Source organism: Bos indicus x Bos taurus, chromosome 2 (assembly GCF_003369695.1).
Source record: "Bos indicus x Bos taurus breed Angus x Brahman F1 hybrid chromosome 2, Bos_hybrid_MaternalHap_v2.0, whole genome shotgun sequence".
Lineage (NCBI taxonomy): Eukaryota > Metazoa > Chordata > Mammalia > Artiodactyla > Bovidae > Bos > Bos indicus x Bos taurus.
The window spans coordinates 64,874,504-64,902,178 of NC_040077.1; the positions used below are offsets into that span (position 1 = coordinate 64,874,504).

The 27,675-nt window shown below is 45.3% G+C and overlaps 2 protein-coding genes across 3 annotated transcripts in view; one reads left to right on the forward strand and one right to left on the reverse strand.

Annotated features, from left to right (window-relative positions):
* Positions 1-3,478, forward strand: part of LYPD1 (LY6/PLAUR domain containing 1) — a 62,513-nt gene extending 59,035 nt beyond the window's left edge. For both annotated transcript variants that reach the window (XM_027562106.1, XM_027562103.1), the window contains one exon: positions 618-3,478. In XM_027562106.1, the coding sequence (XP_027417907.1) occupies positions 618-853 (236 nt within the window). In that variant the 3' untranslated portion in view covers positions 854-3,478. The remainder of the gene's footprint in view (positions 1-617) is intronic.
* Positions 335-27,675, reverse strand: part of GPR39 (G protein-coupled receptor 39) — a 260,953-nt gene continuing 233,612 nt past the window's right edge. Inside the window, exon 2 of the mRNA XM_027562098.1 lies at positions 335-1,806. Coding sequence (XP_027417899.1) covers positions 1,298-1,806 — 509 coding nt within the window. The 3' untranslated portion in view covers positions 335-1,297. The remainder of the gene's footprint in view (positions 1,807-27,675) is intronic.

Consider the following 27,675-nt stretch of genomic DNA (forward strand, 5'->3'; position numbering starts at 1 on the left):
CTTGGCTAATGGCCATGTTTTAAGGGCAAAACTTCCCTTGGACTGAGGCAGTGCTCAGCACAGTGTTAGCCAGACCCCTCCTTCACTGAACCCACAGGGCCTCTTCAGAGGGATCTCATTTATCCTCATTGGGCTTTGGTCTTTATTGAGCGAATTCAGGATTTAATAAACACATCATTGTGAGCCATCTCTGTGGCCGCTTATAAAGTAATAACAGAGATAAGATCTTAAGGCTCAGCTTGTCGTCCTCTCTGGCATGAGACAGTTTAAACCAAAAAAAAGTAAATAAAAGCTCTGTCTAGTACACAGTGTGAATTCCGACTTTAAACAAAAATGAACTTTGATAGTAACAGCTCTTTATTCACTGGTATTGGCATCTTAAATAGCCTTGAGAAAAACTGTCAAAAGCAAGTGAAATGAGGCCTGCCTTCTTCACCGCATAGGTTGTGGACTTTGGATGCTCAAGGAAACAACCTTGAGTATTTTCCTGGACCCACCAAGGTTCTGGGCTGTGGGAGGAGTAAGGAAGTGCTGTCCCTGGGCTTTGGACTCGGGGGGCTGCAGTCCTTTGGCTGGCACAGGCAGGCTAACCTCACTCCTTTGGGTCTGTGTTGCAGGAATCATGTACCGCAAGTCGTGTGCATCATCAGCAGCCTGCCTCATCGCCTCGGCTGGGTACCAATCCTTCTGCTCCCCAGGGAAACTGAACTCGGTGTGCATCAGCTGCTGCAACACCCCTCTTTGCAACGGGCCCCGGCCCAAGAAAAGGAGCAGTTCTGCCACGGCCCTCCGGCCATGGCTCCCCAGCACCATCTTGCTCCTCAAGATAGCCCTTTTCTTGGCACACTGCTGAAGGCAGAAGGAGATGTCAGCCCCTCCTGCATTGTTCTTCTGGCCTGCCCTCCCCCCTGCTCCCCAAGATTCTTCTGGGTGTCCTTTTATTCTGGGTAGGGAGGGGAATTGTTCTTTTAGTTCCTTTGGAAACAAAGAGCTCAGTGTAAAAAAAAAAAAAAAATCTTTGTGAGCTCTGAATATATAGAGCTTGAATTTTCGGTGTGTCCTTAAAGGAAGGAGGGAGGTGGAATGCAAGTTGGCCCCATCTGTAATCAGAGTTGAGGCCAGGCTGGCAGAATCAGCCCTTAGCTGACACTTCAGTGGCTGGCTGCTTTCTTCCCAGGCCCGTCTTCCACTCCTGTCCCTGATGGGAACACAGTTTCTTATATCACTGCTGTGTGAAGGTAACATGGCTTTCGTGTAAGGAGCGCCGCTTAGCAGTCCAGCCTGCCTTCCTCAGCAGTCACACTTCGTGCTCCTGAAAACCATTCCTGGTGGCAGGGTTGGCTGGTTTCCTCTCCGAGTTGGGTTCTGGTGACTCACAACTCAGCTCCTGAGGTTTAGACTCGGGCTTGGCCTCACTGTGAAAAGTGCTTAAGAAAACCATGTTAGCTCTTGCAGAGGAACTGCTGCGCTGGGAAGCCGGGAAGATGAGCGGGCGGCATGCAGAGCGGGTGCTGTCCATGGTGGAGGCCACGTGGGCACGCAGGTGCTTCTCCTGGTTGGCGTGTGGCAGTGTCAGTTGGCAGCGCAGCACCTGCCCAAACACGCTTCGGAACTGCTGTGAGGACACGTTGTACAGAAGCGGGTTGACGACGGAGCTCAGGTAGAAGAAGGTGTCTGAGAAGGGGAGGAGGATCATGTATGCTCGGAAGTAGGACTTGGTCCAGTCGTGCTTGGGTTTGGCCGCTGCCATGATCCTCCGAACCTGGTTGGGCATCCAGCAGACGGCCAAGGTCACAACAATCAGCCCTGAGCAGGCAAGAGGGAAGGAGAAAGAGGAAAGAAATCGTAAGGCCAATGACAAAAAATACCCATAAAATATTTAGTCCTTCAGTTCTGTGCTTACTGGCAGGCAAATGATACCAATTTTTCAAGTTGTGCTTGATGGGCTTTTTTTTGCTTTTTTTTGCCACTGGCAAAAAAGAACTTAATACTGTTTTCAAGGCCAGGGGAGTTGACTATGTTAAAGACCATTAAATGCTTTAGACAAGTTATTTATACCTGTTAATTTAAAAAGTGTTTTCATTGTTGTTTGTTCTAGAAAAATGTTCTAGAAAACATTTTATGTAGTCCATAAATCTTGTTTTGTCCTTTAAAGATAGGTGGATACAGTATAGCCATATCAGATGAAGTAATATTTGTAAAGAATGTTTGCATAGAGGCGATCCAGTGATATTTTGAAGACAAAGGGAAGTGGCATTCTTTTGGTAACAGAGAATTATATTTAGTGACATTAATTGTGCATTCCGTTTCAGGGGAGGCAAAACCAGGAGTCACCGAGTGTGTGTTTTGGACATATATTTAGTAGGTATGCACACCTGTAATTACAATGTTCATATCTGCAATAGCATTTCTGTTTCTTTTCAGATGTTTTTAGCTGTGTCATATCTTCCACCCTCACAAGGGAAAAAAGGTAATTATCCAAAAATAATGGAAAATACCTAACTTCAGATTCATAACTCACTAGCCCACCTTTTGCACTAAGCTGCACTGTAGCGGCCCAGAAAAAATCAGGCCCTAAAAGGATGCCCCCAAGAGGATCAAAAGTTGACTACATGGACAGACGTTTGCATGCCCATGCATTTGCATTCTGAGTTACACCATCATTGCTCTTTTTACAACCCTTGACAGAGAAAAAGATGCTGTGTGATACTTGCTATCACACAATATTTATCCACAGTGACCAAAACAGCAAAGATCAGGCACCTGCAGAGCACGTGCTCTCATCTCTGTAGGTGCCAAGACACCAAATGTAAGTTGCTACATAAACAGCTGGTATCTTAGAGCTATGTTTTGGATTTTTAAGAAAATCTTCCTCTCCTAAATTTAATAGGAAGAAAAATTCATTCACATTGTCAAACCCTCTTATCTTCTAGGAAATTACAGAGAAGTGATTGTTGGGAATGACCCCTCCTTGCCTTTGATCAATAGTAAATATTTCATTCATGCTCCAGGAAAAACAGCTCTCTTTACCCATCTGGGGTTGGCCCTCCCACACACACTCAGGCGAGCATCCCTTGCAGGGTGGCAGAGGGGCCCTGGTTATGTTCTCTGGCACTGAAATTCCCCAGTCCCCCCCCCACCAGTAAATCCTTTCACTATCCCAGCTGTCAGCAAAGAGGGCCCAGGAAACCTGCTCCCCTTCCTTATTAATTTCCAAGGGTTTCTCCTGTCCAGATTCAGCCCAAACTTGAAATACAAACCAATTTGCTTCTTTCCTTTGAGTTTCCTACCCTTTTCTACCCTCAGAACACTCAGTAAATCTAAAAATAAACTAGGCAAAGTAACATATCGATCTGATGAAAGGCAAAAAAAAAAAAAAAAATCACCTTAAGAGTACATTCTGAAACAGCTACAGCTGTTACAGCTGCTGGATGAGAACAAAAATTATTTTTCTGATTATCCAAAAAAAAAAAAAAAACCTGCATAGTAAATCAAGGACTTTTTTTTTTTTTCATTGCTCTAAGAGGGATGGGTGCATTCAGCTACCTGCACTATTCCAAGTGTGTTCTTATGTCGTGTCTCCTTGTTTTTATTTCAAGTAGCTCTGACTGAAAGGTTCATTTCATTAATTGTGAAGGAGCCAGGTAGCTCACTTTACCTAAGGGAAGTCACGTATCTTTACCAAGTTTTCAATTTTTTCCTCTTCCTTGCCACTGAATTTCTGAAAGCAAGTAACAAGCATCTTCATCTAAGGTCTCATTTCTTAGAATGTGGAGCCTGGACACAGGGTTTTAGATGTGTTGCTATACTGCACTGTGGGAGGTTGTGCTTCGGGAGGCAAGAGCGAGCCACCTTGTAGTTACTGTGGGTTGAACCTAGTATGGCTTCTAAAGCAAGGAGAAAGAAAAGGCAGCCGGGTGGGCAGAGGAAAGACGTTCTACAATTTTGGTTCTCCTGTCCGTCCTCTTGGTCTCTTGTTCACATGACCCTCATTCTCCCATTACCTTCACCCCCTTTGCCTGGTATCAACTGTCTTTGAATGACCATCCCATCAAATGAAGTAGAGTTCCATAAAAGACCCAGCGTCCCAGGTAGGAGGCAAGGGATGAGGGCAGATGAAGGACTGTGGCTTGTTTATAGTTGGAGCAAGAATTCTATTCTGGCTAAAACAGTTAAAGTAGTAAGTAGGGGACCTTAGTCCAGTCCAGGGGTCCCCAGCCTCTTGGATCTAATGCCTGATGATCTGAGGTAGAACTGATGTAATAGTAACTGTAATGTACGTGAATCACCCCACACCCCCAACCTCTGTCCATGAAACAATGGTCTTCCACAAAACCAGTCCCTGGTACAAGAAAGATTAGGGACCACTGCCCTGGTTTGAACAAGTAGCAGAAGATGGGGAACCAGACTAGAGATTTTCCATTGATGAGAAAAAGGCAAAGTTTAGACATGCAAGATGGAGAAGGCAATGGCACCCCACTCCAGTACTCTTGCCTGGAAAAATCCCATGGACGGAGGAGCCTGGTGGGCTGCAGTCCATGGGGTCGCTGAGGGTCGGACACGACTGAGCGACTTCACTTTCACTTTTCACTTTCATGCATTGGAGAAGGAAATGGCAACCCACTCCAGTGTTCTTGCCTGGAGAATCCCAGGGACGGGGGAGCCTGGTGGGCTGCCATCTATGGGGTCGCACAGAGTTGGACACGACTGAAGCGACTTAGCAGCAGCCAGCAGACATGCAAGAAAATACAAATTTGGAGAACAAGTAAAACAAGGAACTTAGTTAGAAATGGTCAAGGTCTAAAAGATGAGGCATCAGACAGGTCATAAGATGTAAGCAAGAAGGATAATTGCTTACTGTGTTTTCTCTCTGTTAGTTTCAATACTTAGTACTCTCTGCTAATTTCCTGTGCATTTCTCATGACTGCTAAGATAAAAACTGCTCTTATCTTCATTTTATAGATGAGGATATTGAGTCTCAGAGGTTAGTTACCCAAGGGCTATAGCCAAGACACATGCTTACTGAACTTTAAAATCCACAAGCTATATATTTTTTTTCTTGGACACTATTTTCTCTCATTTTAAGTATGAAAAATAAAACACAAGCAAGAAAATAAACATGAACCATAATCCCACTATACATAACAGGTATTAAGTAGAACTGTCCACCATAACTGTGCCATATATTGTCATTTTAAAATCTCAACCACATTCAAAAAGAAAGAGGTGAAATCAATTTTAATCCAGTATGCCACGAATATCATTTCACACATGGTTTCAATGTGTTAACCAATCAAAATATTTATACAGTATTTTACATTTTTTTTCTCACTAAGTCTTTGAAACTCAGTGTAGCTTACAGCATATTTCTGTTGGGACCAGGCCCCTGTGGCTAGTGGCTAAAGTAATCCTTCATTCCCCCTCCCCAAAGCAGCAAGGCTCCTTATTTCTTCCTCTTCCCACTCCCACCATTGTTCACTACCCAGCCACATCCCCAGAGAGTCCCGCCAAACCAAGGAAACCCCCAAGGAAGCTCCCACCCAGCCTGTATTTATCTTCCTAAGATTCTGACAGTGCAGGTAAGCCAAGGTTTAATCTGGATCATATTTCTCATTACACATTCTCAGCTATAGCATAGACCAAGTCCATCCAGTCTTTTCCCATAAAGCCTTCTCTATAAGGGATGACAAATTATTTAAAGCCTAAATTCTGCAAGCACACACTTTTACATTCTAAGCCTTGCATAATCATTCTGGAATAACACAGACTGTGCCAAACACCTGCCAGAGCTGATCAAATAAACTTCCCTATCTCAACTGAAGGTGGGGAAAATAGCTGGTACCTTTCCTCTTGTGCTTTGAAAGATGATTTTGTGCTAGGAAAATGGAGCACTAGACACCCAGGTACAGCCGATGGCCAACGTGAAGTGTATGCCCATAGACAATGCGATATACAGGTTAGCCTTGGTGAGGAGGAAGGAGTCAAATTAGTCCCCTTATAAAATTGTTGTTTTATATTAACAGGTAAATCGCTCATGTTTACATTTGAAAACAGAAGTTCATCATTTTAGATGACACATTGCTGAGAATAAACACCATGTCCAACAGTAACGTTTTAGGCTGGCTGTTTACAACTGGTTCAGCTCCAGTCTCAGCTTCTCCAGAGCTGAGACAAAGCTTTAAATTTTTATTCACGCCTTAATAGAGTATATTAAAGATTTGACTAAATTTACGTTGGGCTGCAATCAATTTGGTCTTGTATATTACATTTGGAAAAACCTATAATCCTGTGGTCTGTGTGGTATAATGTATAGCCTGCAGATAAATGACTTGAGTGTGAACTTGAATGATGATCAGTGAACTGAAGTCAGTCACAAAAAGCAGGTAAACTGTTCTAAGGGAAGTGTTGATAGATCTGTATTGTACTCCGGGTTTAGGAAAAGCTTCATATCTTATCTGTTTTTCCACATAAAGTACTTCCATTTTTCCTCCTTGATCACTGCACTGACAAGAGCCATTAGATGGTGACACAGAGTTATTCTCAGCAGAGTAATGTTGTTTAAAAAACAGAAGTAATGCGGAGGTCCGACAGCGTCCCACCCTGCAGCCTGACATTTCAACAGCATTCGAGTCAGCCTGCCTGGTTTAGTCTTCAGAAGTGCATTAAGGTATGCCGCCTGGGATGTGGCAGCATCGTACATCTGACACTGTCTCTTCTCCCTTCAAATCTTTAAAGTGAAGGTAACTATTTGTGAGTCCCTTAGAAATGGCTCATCTTACAGTCATCAGAAAGAGAACCTGGAGACCAGTTAGAGATTCCCTTGTCCTACACGAGACAGAACTGAGGCTAAGTCATTCGCCTAAAAAGATCTCACAGGTCAGGGTGGCAGGACCCCTGCTACCTTGCCACACTGCTCAAACACTGGATTCCACCTGAGACTGACAAAGAAGGCTTTCATTATTTTTAAATGTAGTAGGATTGTTTTGTCTTTCTTTTTTTGACTCAAGGGCTGACCATTCACAGTGTAGAATGCAGTGAGAGGCAGGTCCATGTCAGACACCAGTTAAAGTTAGCATGACACCTTCAGACACTGGATTGTTTTAAAACCAAGTCTCTCAAGAACTGACACATGATAAAGCTCTGGAGTACATATATTCCCCCCAAAGGAAGTTGAAGTTTACCCAAAGGAGCTGAAGAAGGTTTGCAAAACAAAATATGATTCCAGGTGATGACCTGATGAGCAAGTCTATAATATAAGGACACCATCTAATCACCCATCTGTCCATCCATTTGCCCCCGCCTCCCATCTATCTTACATAAGCATGTGCTGCAAAAGAATACATAGCTTCTACTAAGCAGAAAAGATCTGGAAATTCAATCTTTTCTCCAGCCAAAGGTATTTTGTGTGATTTGAAGAAATCTCAAAGATTGACTCTTCCACCCATCTCATTGAAGCCTTGGGGAATGTTGAGAATGATTTAAAATTTCTGTGATTAGTAGAGTTCTCCATCCTCTTCCTGCCTTATAATATTCTAACTTCTCCCTGACCCTAACCACAGTAAGCAGGAGTTAGACACCCCCTATCCAAGGCACTGATGATAAAAAGCTGAGGAGGACAAGGCAACCACAGTCTGGTGACTTTTTACAAAGGGTCATAAGAGCAGACCCTGGCTAGAACATCATGGCAGCAATGAGCAACGCTGGCTGACTTTCCCACAGGTGGGAACATTCAAAGGAGAGTAAGAGTGGGTCAGTTCGACCTTTCCTGGTGGCTCAGTGGTAAAGAACTCGCCTGCCAACACAGGTTCGATCCCTGGATCTGAAAGATCACCTAGAAAAGGCCACAGTAACCCACTCTAGTATTCTTGCATGGGAAATCCATGGATATAGGAGCATGGCTACAGACCATGTGGAGCCAAAAGAGTCAGAAATGATTTAGTGACTAAATAACAGTTAGTTCTCCTGGAAAATGGCAGCCAGGTCAAGAACACAGCACAAGTGGGGATGGAGGAATCAAGGGCCACACCACTTTTTGACAGCTGCACAGCTCAGTGTGGCCAGAACAGAGGGCTGGGTGGAGATGGCAAGAGAGCACTGCATCAGGGCTTGTGGGCAGTAAGTTAACTCACACATAGAAAGGTGGGGGACATCTGCTTGTCAACTGACATTTAAACCACAATTGCTAGTGGAAAGTAAGCATATGGCTATTTGAATGAAGAGCCAGGAAGAGACAAGTATATCCAATAACAGGTTTTAGCATTTTCTTGATTTATATCTTTGTGTTTGCCAGTCTGCTCTTGCCAGCCAGCTGAGACACGGATCTCACTCTCTGACTTTGACTCCAGGAGCCCAAACCAGTACCAACATTGATTTAGTCTCTAACCTCTAAGACTAAGTCTCTAACCTCTAAGGTAAAGAATGTGCCTGCAATGCAGGAGACCCTGGTTCAATTCCTGGGTTGGGAAGATCCGCTGGAGAAGGGATAGGCTACCCATTCCAGTATTCTTGGGCTTCCCTTGTGGCTCAGCTGGTAAAGAATCCACCCACAATGCAGGAAACCTGGGTTTGATCCCTGAGTTGGGAAAATCCCCTGGAGAAGGGAAAGGCTACCCACTCCAGTATTCTGGCCTGGAGAATTCCATGGACTGTATAGTTCATGGGGTCACAAAGAGTCAGACACAACTGAACGACTTTCACTTTCTAAGACAAGAGTTCTCAAAGAGGAGGTTCCTAGAACAGCAGCATCAGCACTGCCTGGGAACTTACAAGCCAGACCTGCTGAATCAGAGACTTGGGGGCAAGAATCCACTGGTTGGTGCTGATACTCAAATTTGAGAACCACTGGCCTAAGAGAAGCAGAAATCGAAGCAGAATGTGGATTGTGCGCATTTGTGTGGCCCCATCGCTGGTACAGATTTGCCTTTGAAGCATCACATTTGAATGAGTGGAACTCTGAGCTGGCAGTAGCTCAGAAATCCCTCCCTCTGGTTCCTCCCCTTCCTTCCCCATCCTCTTCCTTCTCCTCACTCCTTTCCTTTCCCCTCTCTTTACTTACATGTGTCTGCAGTGAGAAGCACCTCTCATTCCTTTTCCTTCTGCTGCTTCCCCCCTTCCCCGCTCCATCTTTCCCCAAGATCACAGTAACTAAGCCATATACAGCCTTGCTTATGTCACTGGCACAGACCTCTTCCATTTTCTCCCATGGCTTTGAGGTCAGGACTGCATCACGTGCAGGCAAGTCCCTTAGTAGCTAACAGGTGGCTTCCTGGAAGGACGGTCACCATTCATTGCTGTTTGCCAAAGGAAAGTAGGAGGGGGGGCTTTGGAAGCAGATGGGGTGTCAGGAACACAGGTGATGGCTGTGCACTGGACACCCCCACGTGAAGAGCTACTCCCTGTTCTGTGTCCTCTGACCCTACCAGGACTTGCCTGGACACCTCACAGTCACATTTCCCATGAGCTGTCAGCTTAAAGACCTTCATTTAAAACTGATCTGCCACCTTATTCTCCTTCCCATTGAGAAATGGTCTTTGGGAGAAGCTAGAAAAGCTGTTGGGATTTGGTTTTCAGAGAGGAGGGCAGGTCACAGCTTTAAAGTAATGTAGAGGCCACAGATGGCTGCTTCTGTCCATGAAGACAGATGGTCTGATGTCCTGTCCCTGCCCTAGCTGTTTGATGAAGCCCAGGAAAAGATGGTTCCCCCATCCCCAGGGTGGCTCCATCCACTATGTAGAGGCCAGGGACCCAGATTCCAGATGGCCTGCAGTTTGCTAAGCATGACATCCATCCCACTCTGCTCTGCAAGCTTCAATATAAGAAGACAAACTATAAATCGCAGTAACAACATAAATATCAATATTTCTAAAACAAGCCCTTCTGCCTGGGAGCTGTCGGACACCCACTTGCACTCCAAGTAAGCAGCATTTAGGGTCGTCGTCGTGGTTTAGTGCCTCTGTTCCTTTATGAATGCATGGTCAGTGATCAACTGGAATCTGTTAAATAAATATTTTTCTATGTGGGTCTCAACTGTATGCAGCTGTGTGGCTTTCTGAATCAGTTTCTCTGTGTCTGTTCTGAATTAGTTGACAGTGACACCCTTGGGTCTGGGATGACTACCAAAGTCCATGAGAGAAGCTGAACACTTCCTCCCTAGTAGTGCACAGCCCGGGAGTGGGTGGTGGTCATGGGGACTGTGTTGCCCCCTGCAAGAATGTGGGGGAGGCAACAGATCATGTGATGACCAGCCATCCTCTCCAGATCATCAACTCATGGCACCCCTGTGGCGATGACTGTGCCACTTATAAACACTGCTTCATGGCTGAAAAGCTGCAGTTCCTAATAGGATTTAGTTCTTTGCAAGCAGTAGAGAATTAAAACCCCAGAATGCAAGCACTGAAAAAAAAAAAAAAACCCTCAGCCATGAAACTACCAATGAGCCTGCAAAAGCCCCAGAGAAGTGCCAAGAGAGGCCCCAGTTCACCCAGCCCAGGAGTCCAAACATCAGGCCTTGTAGTCTCATGGTGTTTGCACTGGTCACGAGCTCCCCTCAGACCTAATGAAACCAAGCTACTCATGGATGGAGCAGGTTCAGCCAAGCCCAAACAGCAGAGGCAACACAGGCATTTCAGGAGCGCAGATAGGTGTCAACATGCCTGTGGATCCTGGTTCCTGTTTGAGGTCCCTCTGTGCAGAGACAACTGGAACCCTGGGAGAACCAGCATTGGGTGCTTGTGACTGAGGCAGGCCAGGCCCAGGTAGGGCAAGCAAGTGCCCAGTCTGTTCTTTCTGGTCCCCGGCCACCCCCCCCCCCCCACACACTCTGATCCCTGTGCCTGGACCATGTCATCCTCATATTCTGCTCTTCCTCCTCTCTCCCTCTCCACTCCTCTCACCCCACTGCCATGCTGGTTTCAGCTCTTATTCTACAAGTTTCCACATAGTGGCACTGCCTCCAGGAAGCCTTCCTGGTCTCTACAAGGCTCTATTGGTTTCCCTGCTATGAGATCACCGGCACCTTTACTACCAGCCCCTGTCATCAGGACACTGTAGCATCAACTAGACCATAAATTCCATGAGGTCAAGATGTTCCACCTTCACTGTCCTGTCCTCAACACCTAACAGAACATCTTTACAAAGTAATTGCTCAATAAACGTTTGTAGGAGGGAGAGTGGGTGTTGGAGGTTAGATGAGGGGCTGAAGAAGAGAACATTTAACATGCATTCACCTCATGTATATAGAATTCATCCGAAGCCAGCTTCCCCATCCAGAGGGGGTCAGTACTAAGCCTCCTGATGCAGGGCCCCTGCCTGGATTATTTCCATTCCCATCCTGAGGAAAGGAGGAGGAGAGAGCAGGCCTTGGAAGAAGGGACCACCTTTTCAATCCAGCAAGGTCAGAACCTCCAGGCCCAAGGAGGAGGTGCAAACAGGGCTGAGAGTCTGGGTCTGGCCTGTGCCTTCAGACACAAGTAGCTTTCGTCTCCCAGTCCATGCACTTTCCCCCCAGTCCTGAGTTCTCCATGCTAGAAACCTGTTTCTTCTGTTTCTCTCCAAGATGGCCTCCTGGGGTACAGAATACAAGTGAGGATCATCGGGAGAAATAGGATATAGAAAAGACACGTGTTGGAGTATTTTCTTTTGCCCCAAAATACTTCACTTCAGGGACCCCCATCAATCACAGCCACCCATGAAGATGCTGCAAGTCTTTATGAGAGAAGCTGTAGCCACAAACCCAAAACATAAGGCTTAGGGTTTGAACCAAAGGAGAAAACTCATAGAGAAGAGAAATCATTGAGAAGAGCATCTGATAAAGGTGGAGGGAGACGTTTTCTTCATTATACACTGTGTGGTCTCAGGAGGAAGAACTCTTGCAGTTATGACCCTAAATTTCCATCGGGGCACAACTTGGTTATAGAGGGAGAGGGTCTGGGGAGAGCAGAACATGAAAATATTTAACTCCCCAGATGAACAGTCCTCCTACTCTATGTCTGTCATAAAATCTCCAAAGACATATATTCTGGCACCTGTAATTCCACCTGCATCTGACCTAGGTAACTTCTCCCACCAAGGGATGTTCACATTTTATCTCTAAAGCGCGGGCTTCTTATATGCAAAATGGAGATGACAACAGCTGCTGGGATGATTAGTTGAGACAATGGCCATGAAGTGCTAAGAAGTACAGTGCCTGGTGCTAGGTAAGGGCTTACATTAGTCACCAGCACCTCCGTGATCACCTGTCCCTCCACTGCCATGACCTCCACCTCCACCTCCGCCACCACCTCCACCATCATCACCATCTCCAAACCATGACCATGACCTCCACTGCCATCTCCATCTTCACCACCATCACCCCCATTGCCATCTCTAGCACACGTTTACCATCATCACTGTCTCGATCTCCTCTTTCACCCGTTATCACCACCACTACCTTACCATCAACATTCTCACTGCCATCAGGACAGCTCCCAGAGCTAAGATCCAGAACGCTGATTAGAACCACAGGATGTCACACACCTTTCAAGCCTCAACTCAAAAATAAGGCCCAGAAAATTCTGTGACCTTACCAGGATTTTCCTGCTATTCAGATCAAGATTTAGGTCTCCTCAATTCCAGCCCACACGTCTTTCCACCACTTGGAAATGGGGCTCTTGCTGTTTTGCCCTGAGACCCTGATTCATTTCTCTCTCCCTCAACACACATATATAGGTCACAGGGTGAGAGGGCAGGGGGTGTTAAGGAGCTAGAGAGGCAAGCAGTGGAGGCTGTAATAAGAGAAGAAAATTGATAGAAGGTAGGACTGTAAGAAGAAGGAAAAACTTCAAATTCCGGGAAAACAGGAACCCGGAGTCCTCCCTAACTTCCTATCCCTACATAATTCTTCTCCAGGAAGAATGACAAGTGGCAGGGATGCTCCATAAATATCTGGTCATCTGGTTAATTCGGCTAATAAGGCCTCCTCTCCAAATGACCCTGAACTTCGCTTCTTTCCTCCGTCTACTCCTCCACCCTCAGCACACCCTCACCCCCAGTCAGTGCCCATGGGTATGTCCACCGACTGAGCTATGGTATGGTGGAAAAGGGAAGGGCTGGGATTTGGAGTCAGACAGACCTGGGTTTGAACCTCAGCCCTGCTATTTACCAGCTATGTGACCATGGACTTATATCTCCACGACATGGATAAAATAACCATATCTACTTTAAGGAATTGTGGTAAGAAAAGCTAAAGGATATACATGCATATAAAGTACAGAGCATAGCAATGGTCAATGAATGGTCACTTGTATTACTTACTATACAATCCAACTGACTGCCCCAGGGTAGAAGTAATACCAGCTAAAGTTAATCTACTGTGCATGTATTTCAGACACTCTTTTATGCACTTAACTGACACTTGCTTATTTAATAAGCCCCACAAGATGGCCACTACTTAGTTTCTTGGCTATTACACAGATAAGAAAGTTGAGATATGAATTGGTTAAATGACCTGCCCAAACTCACACAGTTGACAAGGTCCAGAGTCCATGTTGTTGAAAATGCTGCCCAGCAGCTTGCCCTCAGCTGGAGAGCCCCTGAGGAGGATCAATGATCAAATGCTTTCTGAATCCCAAATTCAAAGGTATTTCAATTTAAATGGCCACAAGTTAAGAAATAAATTTTTTTTGATGGGTGTCATGTTACATAACAGAATCTCAACAGTCAAGAAATAAAAAACCCCCTCTAACACATCTCTATGATAAGGAAAGGTATCATCTTGAAGGGGCCTTTTTACATGTAAGGGAAACAGGATAAACTTTCCTGTTACTATAAGAGGAGCTTGATGAAATTCAAAGAAGCAAACTAGCTTTGAATAGGAGTCTGACAGGCTAGACTCCTGCTAAACATTTACTTTTGATTGGATTTATTTGATGGGAAGCAAGAACCTCTCCCCCACCCCCACTCCCAGGCACAGGAAGAGCTCGAGGAAGGATGCTTTCCTATGAAAATCCATTTAAAAAACTCAGAGTTGAAGACTATTCTCACTCATCATAGGCTGCTTCCCTCCCCATAAATACAATCTAGAATTTAGTTTCAAAGTAAATTAGAAAATGAGTTCCACTCCCCTTTATCTGCTCATATCTTGTAACTTAGCAATGAAATTCCTGGAACAATCTATAACCAAATGCCAGAACAGGAGGCAAAAAAAAAAAAAAAAAAAAAGAGCTGATGGGAGAGATATCAAAAGAGGTTTATGAAAGAGCCAAACTTATATTTGCGTTTTATTTAGGCCTGAAGGTCTTAACTGAAATCAGTAAAGCTCTCAGAAAAGTAGAGGAGACGGTATCAGGCTTCTAAGATAGGGTTTTGTATCAAGAATGATCAGATGAGGATGCCTTCCTGTTAATGATTTGAAAATGAAATTACTGTAGCATGACATGATAAGAATAAATCCTTCCTGGTGGGTTTTCATTTCAGAGGGACAAACAGAACTGTGAGGAAATAGTCTTGCAGATTTGGGAACATTAAGTATCATCTCTCCAAGTGTAGCAGTTAATTGGCAGCCATGAACATTATTATTCATATTAAGTCCAGTTCAGTCCAACAATAATAATATCCTGATTTAATTTTTAAAGCTATTCTGCATCTGTTACCTCATTTGCTGTCTCCCCAGCCTGATGACCAAAGGGCAATGTAATAGAGAAGAACAAATCTGAATTCATATTGGATCTATTTCTTTTACTTTAACCTTTGTTTTCTATTGCTTTTACTGTAAGTTAAGCACGCTGCCTATAGTCTGAAATACACAGGACGGCCCCTCCTCAAGGCTCTGACCTTTAAAGGTATAACACTTTTCCATTCACATAGAGATGAAAGTTGCAGAGCAGAGAATAACATTTGTCTTGTTGGAGGTTTTCAGAAACATCCAGACTTTACCTACACAGACAGCTGCAAGAACAAAGGATTCCTGCACCAACAAGTTTGCATCAACACTCCGTCCACTTTTAGCATGAAAGAAGCCTTAATGCTAACTCAGGCAAGATGATTCTTTGGGATACTAGTCTACCATCTTTTCAGTCTGCTGACTTTCCAAATAAAGTCTCTATTCCTGCCTCAACAACTGGTCTTGTGATTTACTGTCCTGTCATGAAGTGAGTAGTGCAAGCTTGGACTGGGTAACTGCAGAGCACCTTCAAGCTCTGTCCCAGCTCTAAACACATCTCAGTTTCCCTTTCTGGGAACCTTCTCCAAGCCTCTGACTTGAGATACCGTCTCCAGAGATATGCAGTTCCCAAATCAACACAGCCAGCGTCAGGAGACATCCACAGCCATCATCCTATTCAATATCATGGCTTGAAAAGCTCATCACACCTTATATGGGGACATGTCCAAATTGAATGACCAACCACCCGCTGAAACCTTCTCTCCCTCCTCTGCTCCCAAATTTAATAAGCTCTACCACCATGCACTGATTTTTCTAGCTAGAAACCTGCAAGTCATCCTGTTCTACCCCTTCCCCCATCATTTCCAAATCTAGTCCTTCTCTAAGCCTGTCAGCTTTCCCTCCCCAGTGTGTCCTCTTCTCTCCACTCCCACTGTAAGATCCCTAATTGGAGCTGCCTTTATCTTATGCCTGGATGAGACACAAGCTCACTCACTGGTTTGGTTCAAAATCACTCCTGCCCAAGCCAGGATCATCTCATTAAGTTGAAAAGTTCATGTCACCCTCTTGCTTATAACATTTAAATGGCCTATTATTAAAACCTTAGAAGAACTGCAACCTTATAATAAAGTTCCAAATCTCTAACAAGTCCTATAGGATCTGACTTAACTTATTCCTTCAGGCTCTCCTGTACCCTGCGTGCTGTGTCTGCTCCCCAACACTTCAACTCTTCTCATTTTCTGGAGCCAGCCAACTCTCTCCTGCCTTGGGCTCTTATACAGCCACGTTCCCTTCTCTTCACCATGCAAATTCTTATCCATTTTTCAGTCCTCTGCTGAAAGACCACTTCCTCCAAGAAATCATCCCAGACCTCATGTTTGAGCCCCATACTGTAAGCTCCCATTACCCCATGCTTCTTTGCCACACTCTGTAATTTGGACATATTTAACTTGGAACAACAGTCTTTCATGCCTGTCTTCTCAGCCATGAAAGCTCCATGGGATTAGAGACTGGGTTTGCCCATTCTACATCTGCAGTGTCTGGAACAACATCTAGCACATGGTAGGTGAACAATATAAGTGGGAAGACCTGTTGAGCTGATATTCTAACCATATAGTGAGGTAGATGGGGTGGGGGCCTCTGGCCTTATTCTTTATTGATAAAAAGGTTAGCATACATTACACTGAACCTATTTGGTTCAGGTTACAAAGAAAATGAGTGGAAGCCAGAAAGCCTAAAACCTGGGATCTTCTAAGCAAAGATGTTCACAAATTCAATTACATCACCTTCATCACACATCTCCATGTTAATAACCCAGAGACCAATCCTACCCTCTCCCAAAGTTTAGCTGACACAGGGAGACAAGCAGGGGAAGATCCCCTGGAGAAGGAAATAGCAAGCCACTCCAGTATTCTTGCCTGGAACATTCCAGGGACAGAGAAGCCTAGTGGGCTATAGTCCATGGGGTCCCAAAGAGGCAGACGTGAATGAGTGACTAAGCATGCACATCCCAAGTCTTTGCCCAAGACAGAGTCTAGGAAACTCCTGCACTGTACCTGCTCAAGGATTCTCTCCTCTGCAAAGGGCTCCCTGATCATTCTAAGGAGGAATCTTCCCAGACCTTGTCCTTGCTTCTGTGACAGCTCAATCACACCAATTTAACTATGAATTTCCACATAAATCTGGATCACTGAGAGCACATGGAGATGCAAAGCCCATGTCCCAACGCATGCCAAGTACAGCACAGTAGGGCCTTAATACTTGGTCACTGGATGTATGAAAAAAAAAAAAAAAAGCTTAATTCCATCAAAAAATGTACCAGAGTCCCATCTTGAACTTCTGACTAAAAAACTGGAATCCTACTGCACTAATATCTATAAATACACACACATCACTTCATTGTTTAGGATAATAGTACTTCAAAAATAATTTTGGGCTTGTAGGAGACAAATCAGATACCACCTTCCCAAGCCCACTGCAGACAGATGCACAAAGAATACAGTGGCTTTGGGTTGTTCTAGAACCAGGAGAAACAAAGGGCAGGCAGGCAGTGGGACAGCCACCTTTCCCCCAGGAAGGCTGCCCCCTGGCCTTGAATGGGTGAGGAATAGGACTCCTCTTTCCTGCCAGGGCTCTGCCTGGGGTCAAGCTAGAATGTGCAGGTCTCTCAGGTTTGACGCGACATCTCTAGGACAGGATGGAGAAAGTTGCAGGAGACTGAGCAGCCTCTTAGAGCAAGTAGTCCCACCCAGGACAGGCAGGCTAGGACGTAGAGGGTGACAGGCCTCTGCGCATCAGCTCTGGGAACTCTGGAACTCGGAGGAGGAGAAGTGCTTCCCAGGACAAGGCTCTACTAGGGGCAGCCACGGGCAGGAGCAAGGTCCAGGCGTCAGGTCAGGGAGAATACAGGCTACAAGATGCATCTAAGGTGGGGAAGAGAAACAAAGCCCCAGGAGAAGAATGGGTGGGCATGGGGGACCAGCTTGCCCTGGTGGTGCATGCTGGGACTGAGCACGATCAGAAGCTCAAAGGATAACTTGAGAGCCACCTTAGGATGTATTGAAGCCAAGTGTGACTAGCCCAGACCCAGCACAGCAGGTGCCCTTTTTCACAGATAGTCACACTTGGCTTTGGAGCACCTTACAGATTGCTCCAACACCACCCAACTACAGCTGAGGAAAGGGAGGCTCACAGCAGACAAGAGATTAGGTCAAGGTCATTTGGCCAGCTCCAAAGAAAGAGCAAGACCCAAGCCACATCCCTTTCTCCTTTCCCATAGCCAAGGATTCCATTCACTGGATGTTTATGAGTGAAGCCCAGGTTTAGAAGGCAGACACGTGTGAGGGTGGTTTTAGCGTCAGGACCCGCTGACTAAGAATTGGGATCTTTCACCAATAATGTGCCCCTAGGAAGCAAGTAGTTAACATTCTTGCCATCATTTTCTTTCATAGTAAAATTGGGAAATTAATAATTTCCTTATACAATAAAAAAGGCTGAGTGCCAAAGAACCGATGCCTTTGAACTGTGGTGTTGGAGAAGACTCTTCAGAGTCCCTTGGACAGCAAGGAGATCAAACCAGTCAATCCTAAAGGAAATAAACCCTGAATATTCATTTGAAGGACTGATGCTGAAGCTCCAATATTTTGGCCACCTGATGCGAAGAGCCGACTTATTGGAAAAGACCCTAATGCTGGGAAAGATTGAGGGCAGGAGGAGAAGGGGACGACAGAGGATGAGATGGTTGGATGGCATCATTGACTCAATGGACATGAGTTTGAGCAAACTTAGGGAGATGGTGAAGGACAGGGAAGCCTGGTGTGCTGCAGTCCATGAGGTCACAAAGAGTTGGACACAACTGAGCAACTGAACAAAAAACAAATGCAATGATTGTGTCACTGAGTAGGACCCTATGGGGACTTCCTGGGACAGTCCCCCTTCCCATAGCCTCTACTGTAGCTCCCCTCTGAAGTGCCCAGATCATAGTCTCTCATGTATATTTCCTGAGTTTTACCAATGCTAAAAAACCACCACCAAATGGAAGAAATTACTTACTTGATCATGAGCATGTAGCCTGCACATAGACCCTAAGGACTGATCATGTTAACTCCTATGACACTTCCCTGTTACCTCACCATCAATTAGTCAGAATTGTGCAGGAGCTGGTCACACACCCTGTGACCCTTCTCCCTCACCTTGTCTTTAAAAAGGTTTTGCTGAAACCCTTCAGAGATTTTGGGATTTTTTGAGCAGGAGCCACTCATTCCCCTTGCACGGCCCTACAATGAACTTTTCTCTGCTCCAAACTCCTATTCTTGAGTATCATTTGGCCTCACTGTGTACCAGGCACACAAACTTGCATTCAGTAACATTTGGAATACACAATGAACCAGTATGTCAATACTTGGCATATTGCTACTCAATAGTAAATTTTATTTCCCTCCCTCTATATTTCCTAGAATCCTGGATTTGAGGGAAAAATAAAGAAGCCTCTCTGCTACCATCTTGCCTTAAGCACAGATTCTGCATACCACTGCACTTCGGTTGCACTAACATTGTGGCAGGGTGTCCTACAAATAAACACAATTCTGACGCTATTTACCTGAAAACAGCATCGGATCCCATAGGGTAAGGGCTCTGTCCTACAAAACTACTCCCCTCTCCCCCACTTCAGATGCCAGCTGCAGGCTTTGGTCATCACCTATGCTTCCAACCAACTAGCTATAGATCTGAGGTTCCAAAAACCTTTACCTTGGGTTTGATTAAATCGCTAAGGCAACTAAAACAGAAATCAGAGAAATACTTTACTTACTAAATTGCCCCTTCATCATGAAAAGATTTAACTCAGGAACAGCCAGAGAAAGAGATGCACAGGGCAAACATGGGGAAAGGACCCTGTGGAGCTTTCCTTCTCTCTCTGGGGCACCATTCTCTCCAAATCTCCAAGTGGTCACCAACTGGGACATGTTCACCCCTTGGGAACACTGCAAATCCCATACTTCGAGGTTTTTATGGAGGCTGTCTTATGCAAGTGTGATTGATTAAATTATTAGCCATTGATAACCGAACACAATCTCCAACCTGCCCTCTCCCCTCCCTGGAGGTCGAGAGTGGGACTGAAAAGTCTAACCCTATAACCACATTCTTGGTTCTCCAGGCAACTAGCGCAATCCAGAGGTGCCTCCAAAAGTCACCTCGTTCACATAAAAAAAGACATCTCCATTAGGCTCCTCACTTAGGCAATTCCAAAGGTTTTAAGAGCCCTGTGCCAGAAATGGGGGCAAAGACCACATATATATTTCTTATTATAAATCACAATATCACAGTTGTGATTTATCTAGGCATATCAGTTTTGGTATACGCCTAGAATTAATACGCTCCAAGAAGAGCACTCCAATGGTCCTTTGGGGAACCACTGTCCCTGACTCAGTCCTTGAAGCTCTACTCTTAGTCCCCAAAAGTGGATAGATGCTGAAGGAGTGGGCAGTCAGAGTCACAGTGGCCCATTCAGTGATGGACACAGGACCCAGTCAGGCCAATCAGACCCAGCCTTGGGATACTTGCTGGAACCACTGGGAAAGCAATAGTCTGAGTGTGTTGCCCAGCCAGGTAAACAGAAACCTGCAAGCCTGCGGTTATGACTGCCCCTACATGGGAAAGACTTCCCTGAAACTGATGCCGATGCAAAGGAAAGCAAAGCAAAGACAGAGCGAGAGAGATGGGCAAGGATTTCTAACATTATTTGAAACTGGATCCAACCAGACCTGAAGTAACACCTACCCATGGATTTTTTCAATTACATGAACTAAAAAATACTTTTTCTTACTTCTTTTTGCTTAAGCCAGTTTGAATATGGTTTTCTCTTCAAGTCATAACAATCCCAATTATGTAAGTCTCTTTAATTTTGTGACCTACAGAGGTGATTCTTCAGTCTCCTAAGGTAACCTCACTCAGTCTTTCAGGTATAACCAGAATGCCTCCTTTCGCCCATCTGAAGTAAAAGACAGTGAGAGGACTAGTGGCTGCTTTCTACCACTCATCACTAGGACTTTAACTATGCAAAGCTTGATTTCTCTCTTTTCTCTTTATTGACTAAAGCAATCCAATACTTACCTTTCATAGGAAATCTATACTTAAGTATTCATTTCCTGTTACCAAAACAAACAAACAAACCAGCTATCCTTTCTCTTCCTTTATGCAAAGTATTTTGGGATGTAGAATTGAGAGTTGAGGAATACTGAGGACATGTTCCAGTGGAGCCCTATTATTTGACCAATAAGAAAACAGGATGACAGCTGAGCCCAGCACCATCAATGGCAGAACCTCTGACTCCAGGCCTTCCCCTCACCCCTCAAGATTTCCGCAGCTATCAATGCCTTGCAATGACCTTGCACCCAATCAAAGGTATATGGGTTGATTAAAATATTCAGTACTTACCAAGAAAGTCCTGCAGCCTGGTATTCTAGCCCCAGCTCTGCACTCACCATCTGTGTGACCTTGGATCTGTCATCTAACCAATAAAAAATTTGTTTCTTCAGGGACTTTCCTGGTGCTCCACTGGCTAAGACTCTAATCTCCCAATACAGGGGGCCTGGGTTTGGTCCCTAATCAGGGAGCTAGATCCCACAGGCTGCAACTATGAGTTTGCAGGCTGCAACTAAAGATCCCACATGCTGCAAGAAAGATGAAAAATCACATGTGCTGCAACTAAAACTCAGTGCAGTTAAATAAATTTTTTAAAAATCTGTTTCTTCATTAATAGAATTAGAGGTTGGACTAAGAGGATCATAAAATGTCAGAAGTCTAATCAACCTAAGGCAGATCATGGACCAAGAGAAAGCTGACTGCTGAATCAGCCCCACATGGGAATAAAAATTCATTCCAATACTGGGCTCTGAAGGTGAACTTTTTTCAGAAAGACACAGGAAGAGAGGAAACTGAGTCCCCTACAAAGCCATGTACTTACAAACATGACTCTTTTTCCTCTTCCTTCTTATATGAGCCCTTGATGCCTTCCGGTTTGCCTTTCAAAATCTTCTTAAAACTGGAACACACTGTGTTGACCATTTGAGTTTGCCCAATTTACTAAGGATGATCTTGGTTTACAAGATTTGTCCCAGCTTATTTATAGACTCCCCCCTCTTTTATCATCAAAATTGTTCCAGCATCAGCAAGGGACTCATAGAGAACAAAGAAAGCATTCCTACAAAACAACAAGATATAGGCAGATAATCCAGTAGGGAAAAGAAAAAAAAAATGAGCAAATGACTTGAGCAGGAACTTCACAAGGTAGACTATCCAAATGGCCAGCAAACAAATTCAAAGATATTCCACATCATAATCTTCAGGGAAATGCAAATTAAAGCCCCAGTTAGATACAACCACATACTGAACAGAATGGCTAAAGGAAAAGGACATGATGGGAAAATAAAACATGGATAGGAAAGGATATGGAGCAACTGGAAGGCCCACACACCGCTGGTGGTATGTCAGCTGCCACAACTATTTTGGAAAACTATTTAGCAATCTCCACTAAAGCTGTAAATTTGCATGTCCCCTGCCCCAGCAGATCTACTCCCAGGTAAATGCCAACAGAAATGCATAAGACACGTCCACCTAAAGGCATGGATTAAAATGTTCATAGCAACTTTTCTATGTGAAAACCATGCAAAAGCTCATCAGTGGTTAAAAAATGTAGATGAATAGAATATGTGCACAGTGGGATATCAGAGACTACATGAAGCAGGAGGAATTTGCAGAATAAACTACACCCAGCAACATGGGTGAATCTCACAAACATAATGCTAAGTGAAGAAGGCAGACACAGATGATTAAATGTTCTATGATTTTGCATATACAAAGCACAAGAAAAGGAAAGCAAGGACCTCCCTGGTGGGCCAGTGGTTAAGAATCCGCCTGCCAATGCAGGGGATACAGGTTCAATCCCATCCGGGAAGATTCCACATGCCAAGGGGCAACTAAGCCCGTGTGCCACGGTTACTGAAGCCCAAGTGCCTAGAACCTGTGGTCTGAAACAAAATGAGAAGCCTGTACACCACAGCTAGAGAGTAGCTCCTGCTGTCTGCAGCCAGAGATAGCCTGTGGACAACAACCAAGATCCAGCACAGCCAAAACCAAATTAATTAAAAATTTAAAATAAAACAGGAAAGCAAGGGTATGGTGTTCAAAGTCAGGATACTGGTTATCCTTGGGGGATCAGCACAAGGGGGCACAAAGGAGCTGTGGGGTACTGGTGATGCTCTCTTTCCTGAGTTCTGTGAATGCGTTCAAACTGCAAATTTATAAGACTTCAATAAAAAGTCCAAAAATACTTTTTAAAAAGTATTCCAGCAAGTATGATAAATGTCACACCCTGTTATGGGCTGAATTGTGTCTCTGCAAAAATTCAAATATTGAAGCTCTACCCCAATAATTCAAATCCTAAAATATGATGCTGTTAAAGTGCTGCACTCAATATGCCAGCAAATTTGGAAAACTCAGCAGTGGCCACAGTCCTGGAAAAGATCAGTTTTCATTCCAATCCCAAAGAAAGACAATGACAAAAAATGTTCAAACTACTGCACAATTGCACTCATTTCATACACTAGCAAATTAATGCTTAAAATTCTCCAAGCCAGGTTTCAACAGTATGTGAACCGTGAACTTCCAGATACTCAAACTGAATTTAGAAAAGGCAGAGGAACCAGAGATCAAATTGCCAATATCTGCTGAATCATCAAAAAAGCAAGGGAGTTCCAGAAAAACATCTATTTCTGCTTTATTGACTACACCAAAGCCTTTATATGGTGGTGGTGGTAGTTTATTTGGTAAGTCATGTCAGACTCTTGTGACCCCATGGACTGTAGCCTGTCAGGCTCCTCTGTCCATGGAATTTCCCAAGCAAGAATACTGGAGTGGGCTGCTATGTCCTTCTCTAGGGGATCTTCCCAACCCAGGGATCGAACCCTGGTCTCCTGCATTGCAGGCAGATACTTTACTGACTGAGCTACAAAGGAAGCCCCTTTGATGGTGTAGAACACAACAAACTGTGGAAAATTCTTCAAGAGATGGGAATACCAGACCGCCTGACCTACCTCCTGAGAAATCTGTATGCAGGTCAAGAAGCAACAGTTAGAACTGGATATGGAAAAACAGGCTGGTTCCAAATTGGGAAAGGAGTACATCAAGGCTATATATTGTCACCCTGCTTATTTAACTTATATGCAGAGTACATCATGAGAAACGCTGGGCTGGAAGAAGCACAAGCTGGAATCAAGATTGCAGGGAGAAATATCAATAACCTCAGATACGCAGGTGACACCACCCTTCACTTATGGTAGAAAAGTAGAAAGTGAAGAAAAACTAAAGAGCCTCTTGATGAAAGTGAAAGTGGAGAGTGAAAAAGTTGGCTTAAAACTCAACATTCAAAAAACTAAGATTATGGCATCCAGTCCCATCAATTCATGGCAAATAGATGGAGAAACAATGGAAACAGTGAGAGATTTTATTTGGGGGGCCTCCAAAATCACTGCAGATGGTGACCATAGCCATGAAATTAAAAGACACTTGCTCCTTGGAAGAAAAGCTATGAGCAACCTAGACAGCATATTAAAAAGCAGAGATATTACTTTGCCAACAAAGGTTCGTCTAGTCAAGGCTATGGTTTTTCCTGTGGTCATGTATGGATGTGAGAGTTGGACTGTGAAGAAGGCTGAGTGCCGAAGAATTGATGCTTAACTGTGGTGTTGGAGAAGACTCTTGAGAGTCCCTTGGACTGCAAGGAGATCCAACCAGTCCATCCTAAAGGAAATCAGTTCTGAATATTCATCAGAAGGACTGAAGCTGAAGCTGAAGCTGAAGCTCCAATACTTTGGCCACCTGATGCAAAGAACTGACTCATTTGAAAAGACCCTGATGCTGGAAAAGATTGAAGACAGGAGGAGAAGAGGAAGACAGACGATGAGATGGTTGGATGACATCATCGACTCAATGGATATGAGTTTGAGCAAGCCCCAGGAGTTGGTGAAGGACAGGGAAGCCTGGCGTGCTGCAATCCATGGGGTTGCAAAGAGTTGGACATGACTCAGCTACCAAACTGATTGACTCTAATAACACAGAATGTGACTGTTTGTATTTGGGGACAGTCTTTAAAGAGATAGTGATGACAGTGGGCCCTAATCCAATGACCAGGTATCTTTATAAGAGGAAATTAGGCCACATACAACACAGAGGGACGACCACAGGAGGACACAGTGAGAAGGCTGCCATCTGCAAGCCAGGAACAGAGGCTTCAGAAGACACCAAACCTGCTGTCCTCTTGATCTTGGACTTCTGCTCCCCAGAACCATGAGAAAATAAGCTATTGTTTAAGCCATACAGTTGGTGGTATTTTGTTACGGCAGCCCTAACAAACTAACTTAGCCATCCTCACTATTCTCTCCTTTTACGCTGGGCACTGTGATATAAACGACCAGCCCCTTCCATGCATCTTCTTTCCATCTTCAGCCTGACCTCTGTGATGGGACTTCTCTAACACTAGCATCTCAGATGGGTAGGTTGGAAACAAACAAGTCATTTTGTTATTTCAAATGAGGGAGCCAAAAGACGAAGACCGACTGACCTGTCCAAGACCCAGTTTGGGGCTTTACAAATTCAGTCCTCATGGTAACCTTGGAAGCTGGGTGTCATTCAATCCACGTAATAGACAGAAAGCACTGACCTGTCTAAAAACGTCAGCTAGATGGGCTGGGCCAGGCTTTGATCCTGGGTCTCTCTGCCTCCACCATCCTCACCCCTTCTGCCATACTCCAACTGCCCCAATGTGTATCTCAAAATAGTGACCTAGCAAGCGTTAGAGGAGATGGGTCATGTGCCCAGGATGGAAGGTAAAAAGAGACCCTTCCAGCACTGGGTGTCTCACAATGAGCTGGCAGCGGTGAAGGCAAACAGCCTCCTTTGAGTGACTCAATTAGAAAACAAAATAAAGCAGCGCTCATCACAATCACAATGGTCAGATGGCTGACCGTCTCTGTCTGTCTGTTCAGACCTTGGGTGCTGACAGCTCTGGACCCTGGCACAGGGAGCTGTCAGCTCTAAGTCATGGACATTTGCAGCCACGCCAATGACACCTTTCTTACTCTGTTAACCTGCTTTTTGAAAGACACTTCGGTAATGAGCTAAGGGAATTCACCTGAGCTCAGGGACCAGCTCAGCCAGCCAGCTCTGGACACGAAGTAGGAGCTTAGAATGCTTCCAGGGGCAGCTCAGAGAGGAGCTGGGGTGCTGGGCTCTGGCCATATGAGAGCTGTGGCCAAAGGAAACCCACTGAAGAGGAAGAGAGGCACAGTAGCCTTTCTCGGTTGCCATGGAGAGTGGACATATCAAAAATGCAAAACCTGTGGTATGAGGAATTAAATAGGACCCACTGGTAACAGAGGAAGAGAGAGAGAAAGGAAAGGGGTGAGGAGACGTCTCTGGGTGTGGGCAAGGGAAGAAAACTTGTTTCCAAGAGACATGGGAGGGTGGGCAGGGAAGATTCCAGGTGGTAGTAGGAACCCTCACCTCTCCCAACCCAGACTGGGCCTTCCCTGTCTGGAGTAGAGGAACTGATCCCATCCAGTGGGAAAAGGAGGAGCTCAGAGCTTCACCAAGAGGTGAGATAGGGACAATGGGGGTACAGTGTTTGCAGAGAACCTGGAGACAGTAGGGCCTCTGAGCTTCACCAACCCAGGAAACGCAATGGAGCAAGCGGGGAAGGTGGGAGTGGGGAAGGTGGGAGGAAGTGCTTGAGTGGGTAGCGGTGGCCCTGCCCCTCCCCAGAATGTCCCTGTCATGATTGTGCCATCTGAGGCCCTACTGCCAATATCATGAGACCAACTGTGTTGGAGCTGGGACTCTGGGGCTCAGGAAGGAACTGGTGATGTCAGGGGAGGGGTCCTGCACATAACAGCAGGCCACTTACTCCCAAGTACCTGGGAAACCCCTGAGAAATCTCCAGCTGGACAACTGCTCCCCCAGGCACCAAGAGCTCAAGGGTTTCTAAGGACCAGAACGAGACCATGGCTAGCTCAGAAGGGCCTTGAGCAGCACCCCAGCCCTGATACTATCTCCAACAGAGTTGTGCTTATTGAGTAGAACTTGTCCCTGCCCTAAAGGGATACATGAACTCAACTAGGCAGCAGGACACAGTCAAGCTGATGATGGGGGTGAAGTGCCCATCTAAATCTAAACAGGGGCTGAAATGACAAGGAATGATCCAGACATTTATTCAGTCAAAACACACTGGTGCCAGGCACTGCCTGACCCGGACCCTGTGCCACGAGGGCCATGAGCCTCTGGCCCAAGTAGAGATTAATGATGGGGCCCAGAGCATCTTATGATCAGACAGTGGAGGGACCAGAGGACAAGGATGCCAGGGGAATTATGTGATGACAAGGCAGCCATAGATTGTGTGCACAGAGGGGAGAGAAGTGTGCCTCCTCCCTCCCAGCCCACCAGGAAAGGCACCAGCCATTCTTAAGGGCTCCTGGTCTCACATGGGAACAAGATGGGGTGTGCGGGACACTGCATGCTCAGGTGATTGAGCATCTGGGACACCTAAAGGGACAGAGCCCTGAGGCCCACACTGAGCTCTTCTACCTCTGTCCTGTTTCCTTGAGCTCTCTATGCCTCATCTGTAAAATGGGGCTAATGCTGCCTGCTACAAGGGTTCAGCCATTGGAGGCTGGAAGCCAGGGGGTCAGTTCCCTGCTGGGATGGAGCTTGGAGGTGCGGAGGCCTAGAGACTCTCACTACAGCCAAGCACGGAAGCGGCCTGCTGCAGAGACAGGACTCCTGCTTGCCCGACCTTTCATTGGCTTTTTCAGCCATCCTGCCCAATGCCTGAAAATGCTGCCACTGTGGCTGGCTGCTGAGGAAACACAGAACCCGATCCTGTTGCAAGGAGGTGCTGAGCCCTGTGTAGGAGATGGTCTGTGTGTGTGCCCCAAGGTGGCTTACTGTGTGGTTGAGTTGACCTCAGGTTCAGGAGAATGTCTGCTGGG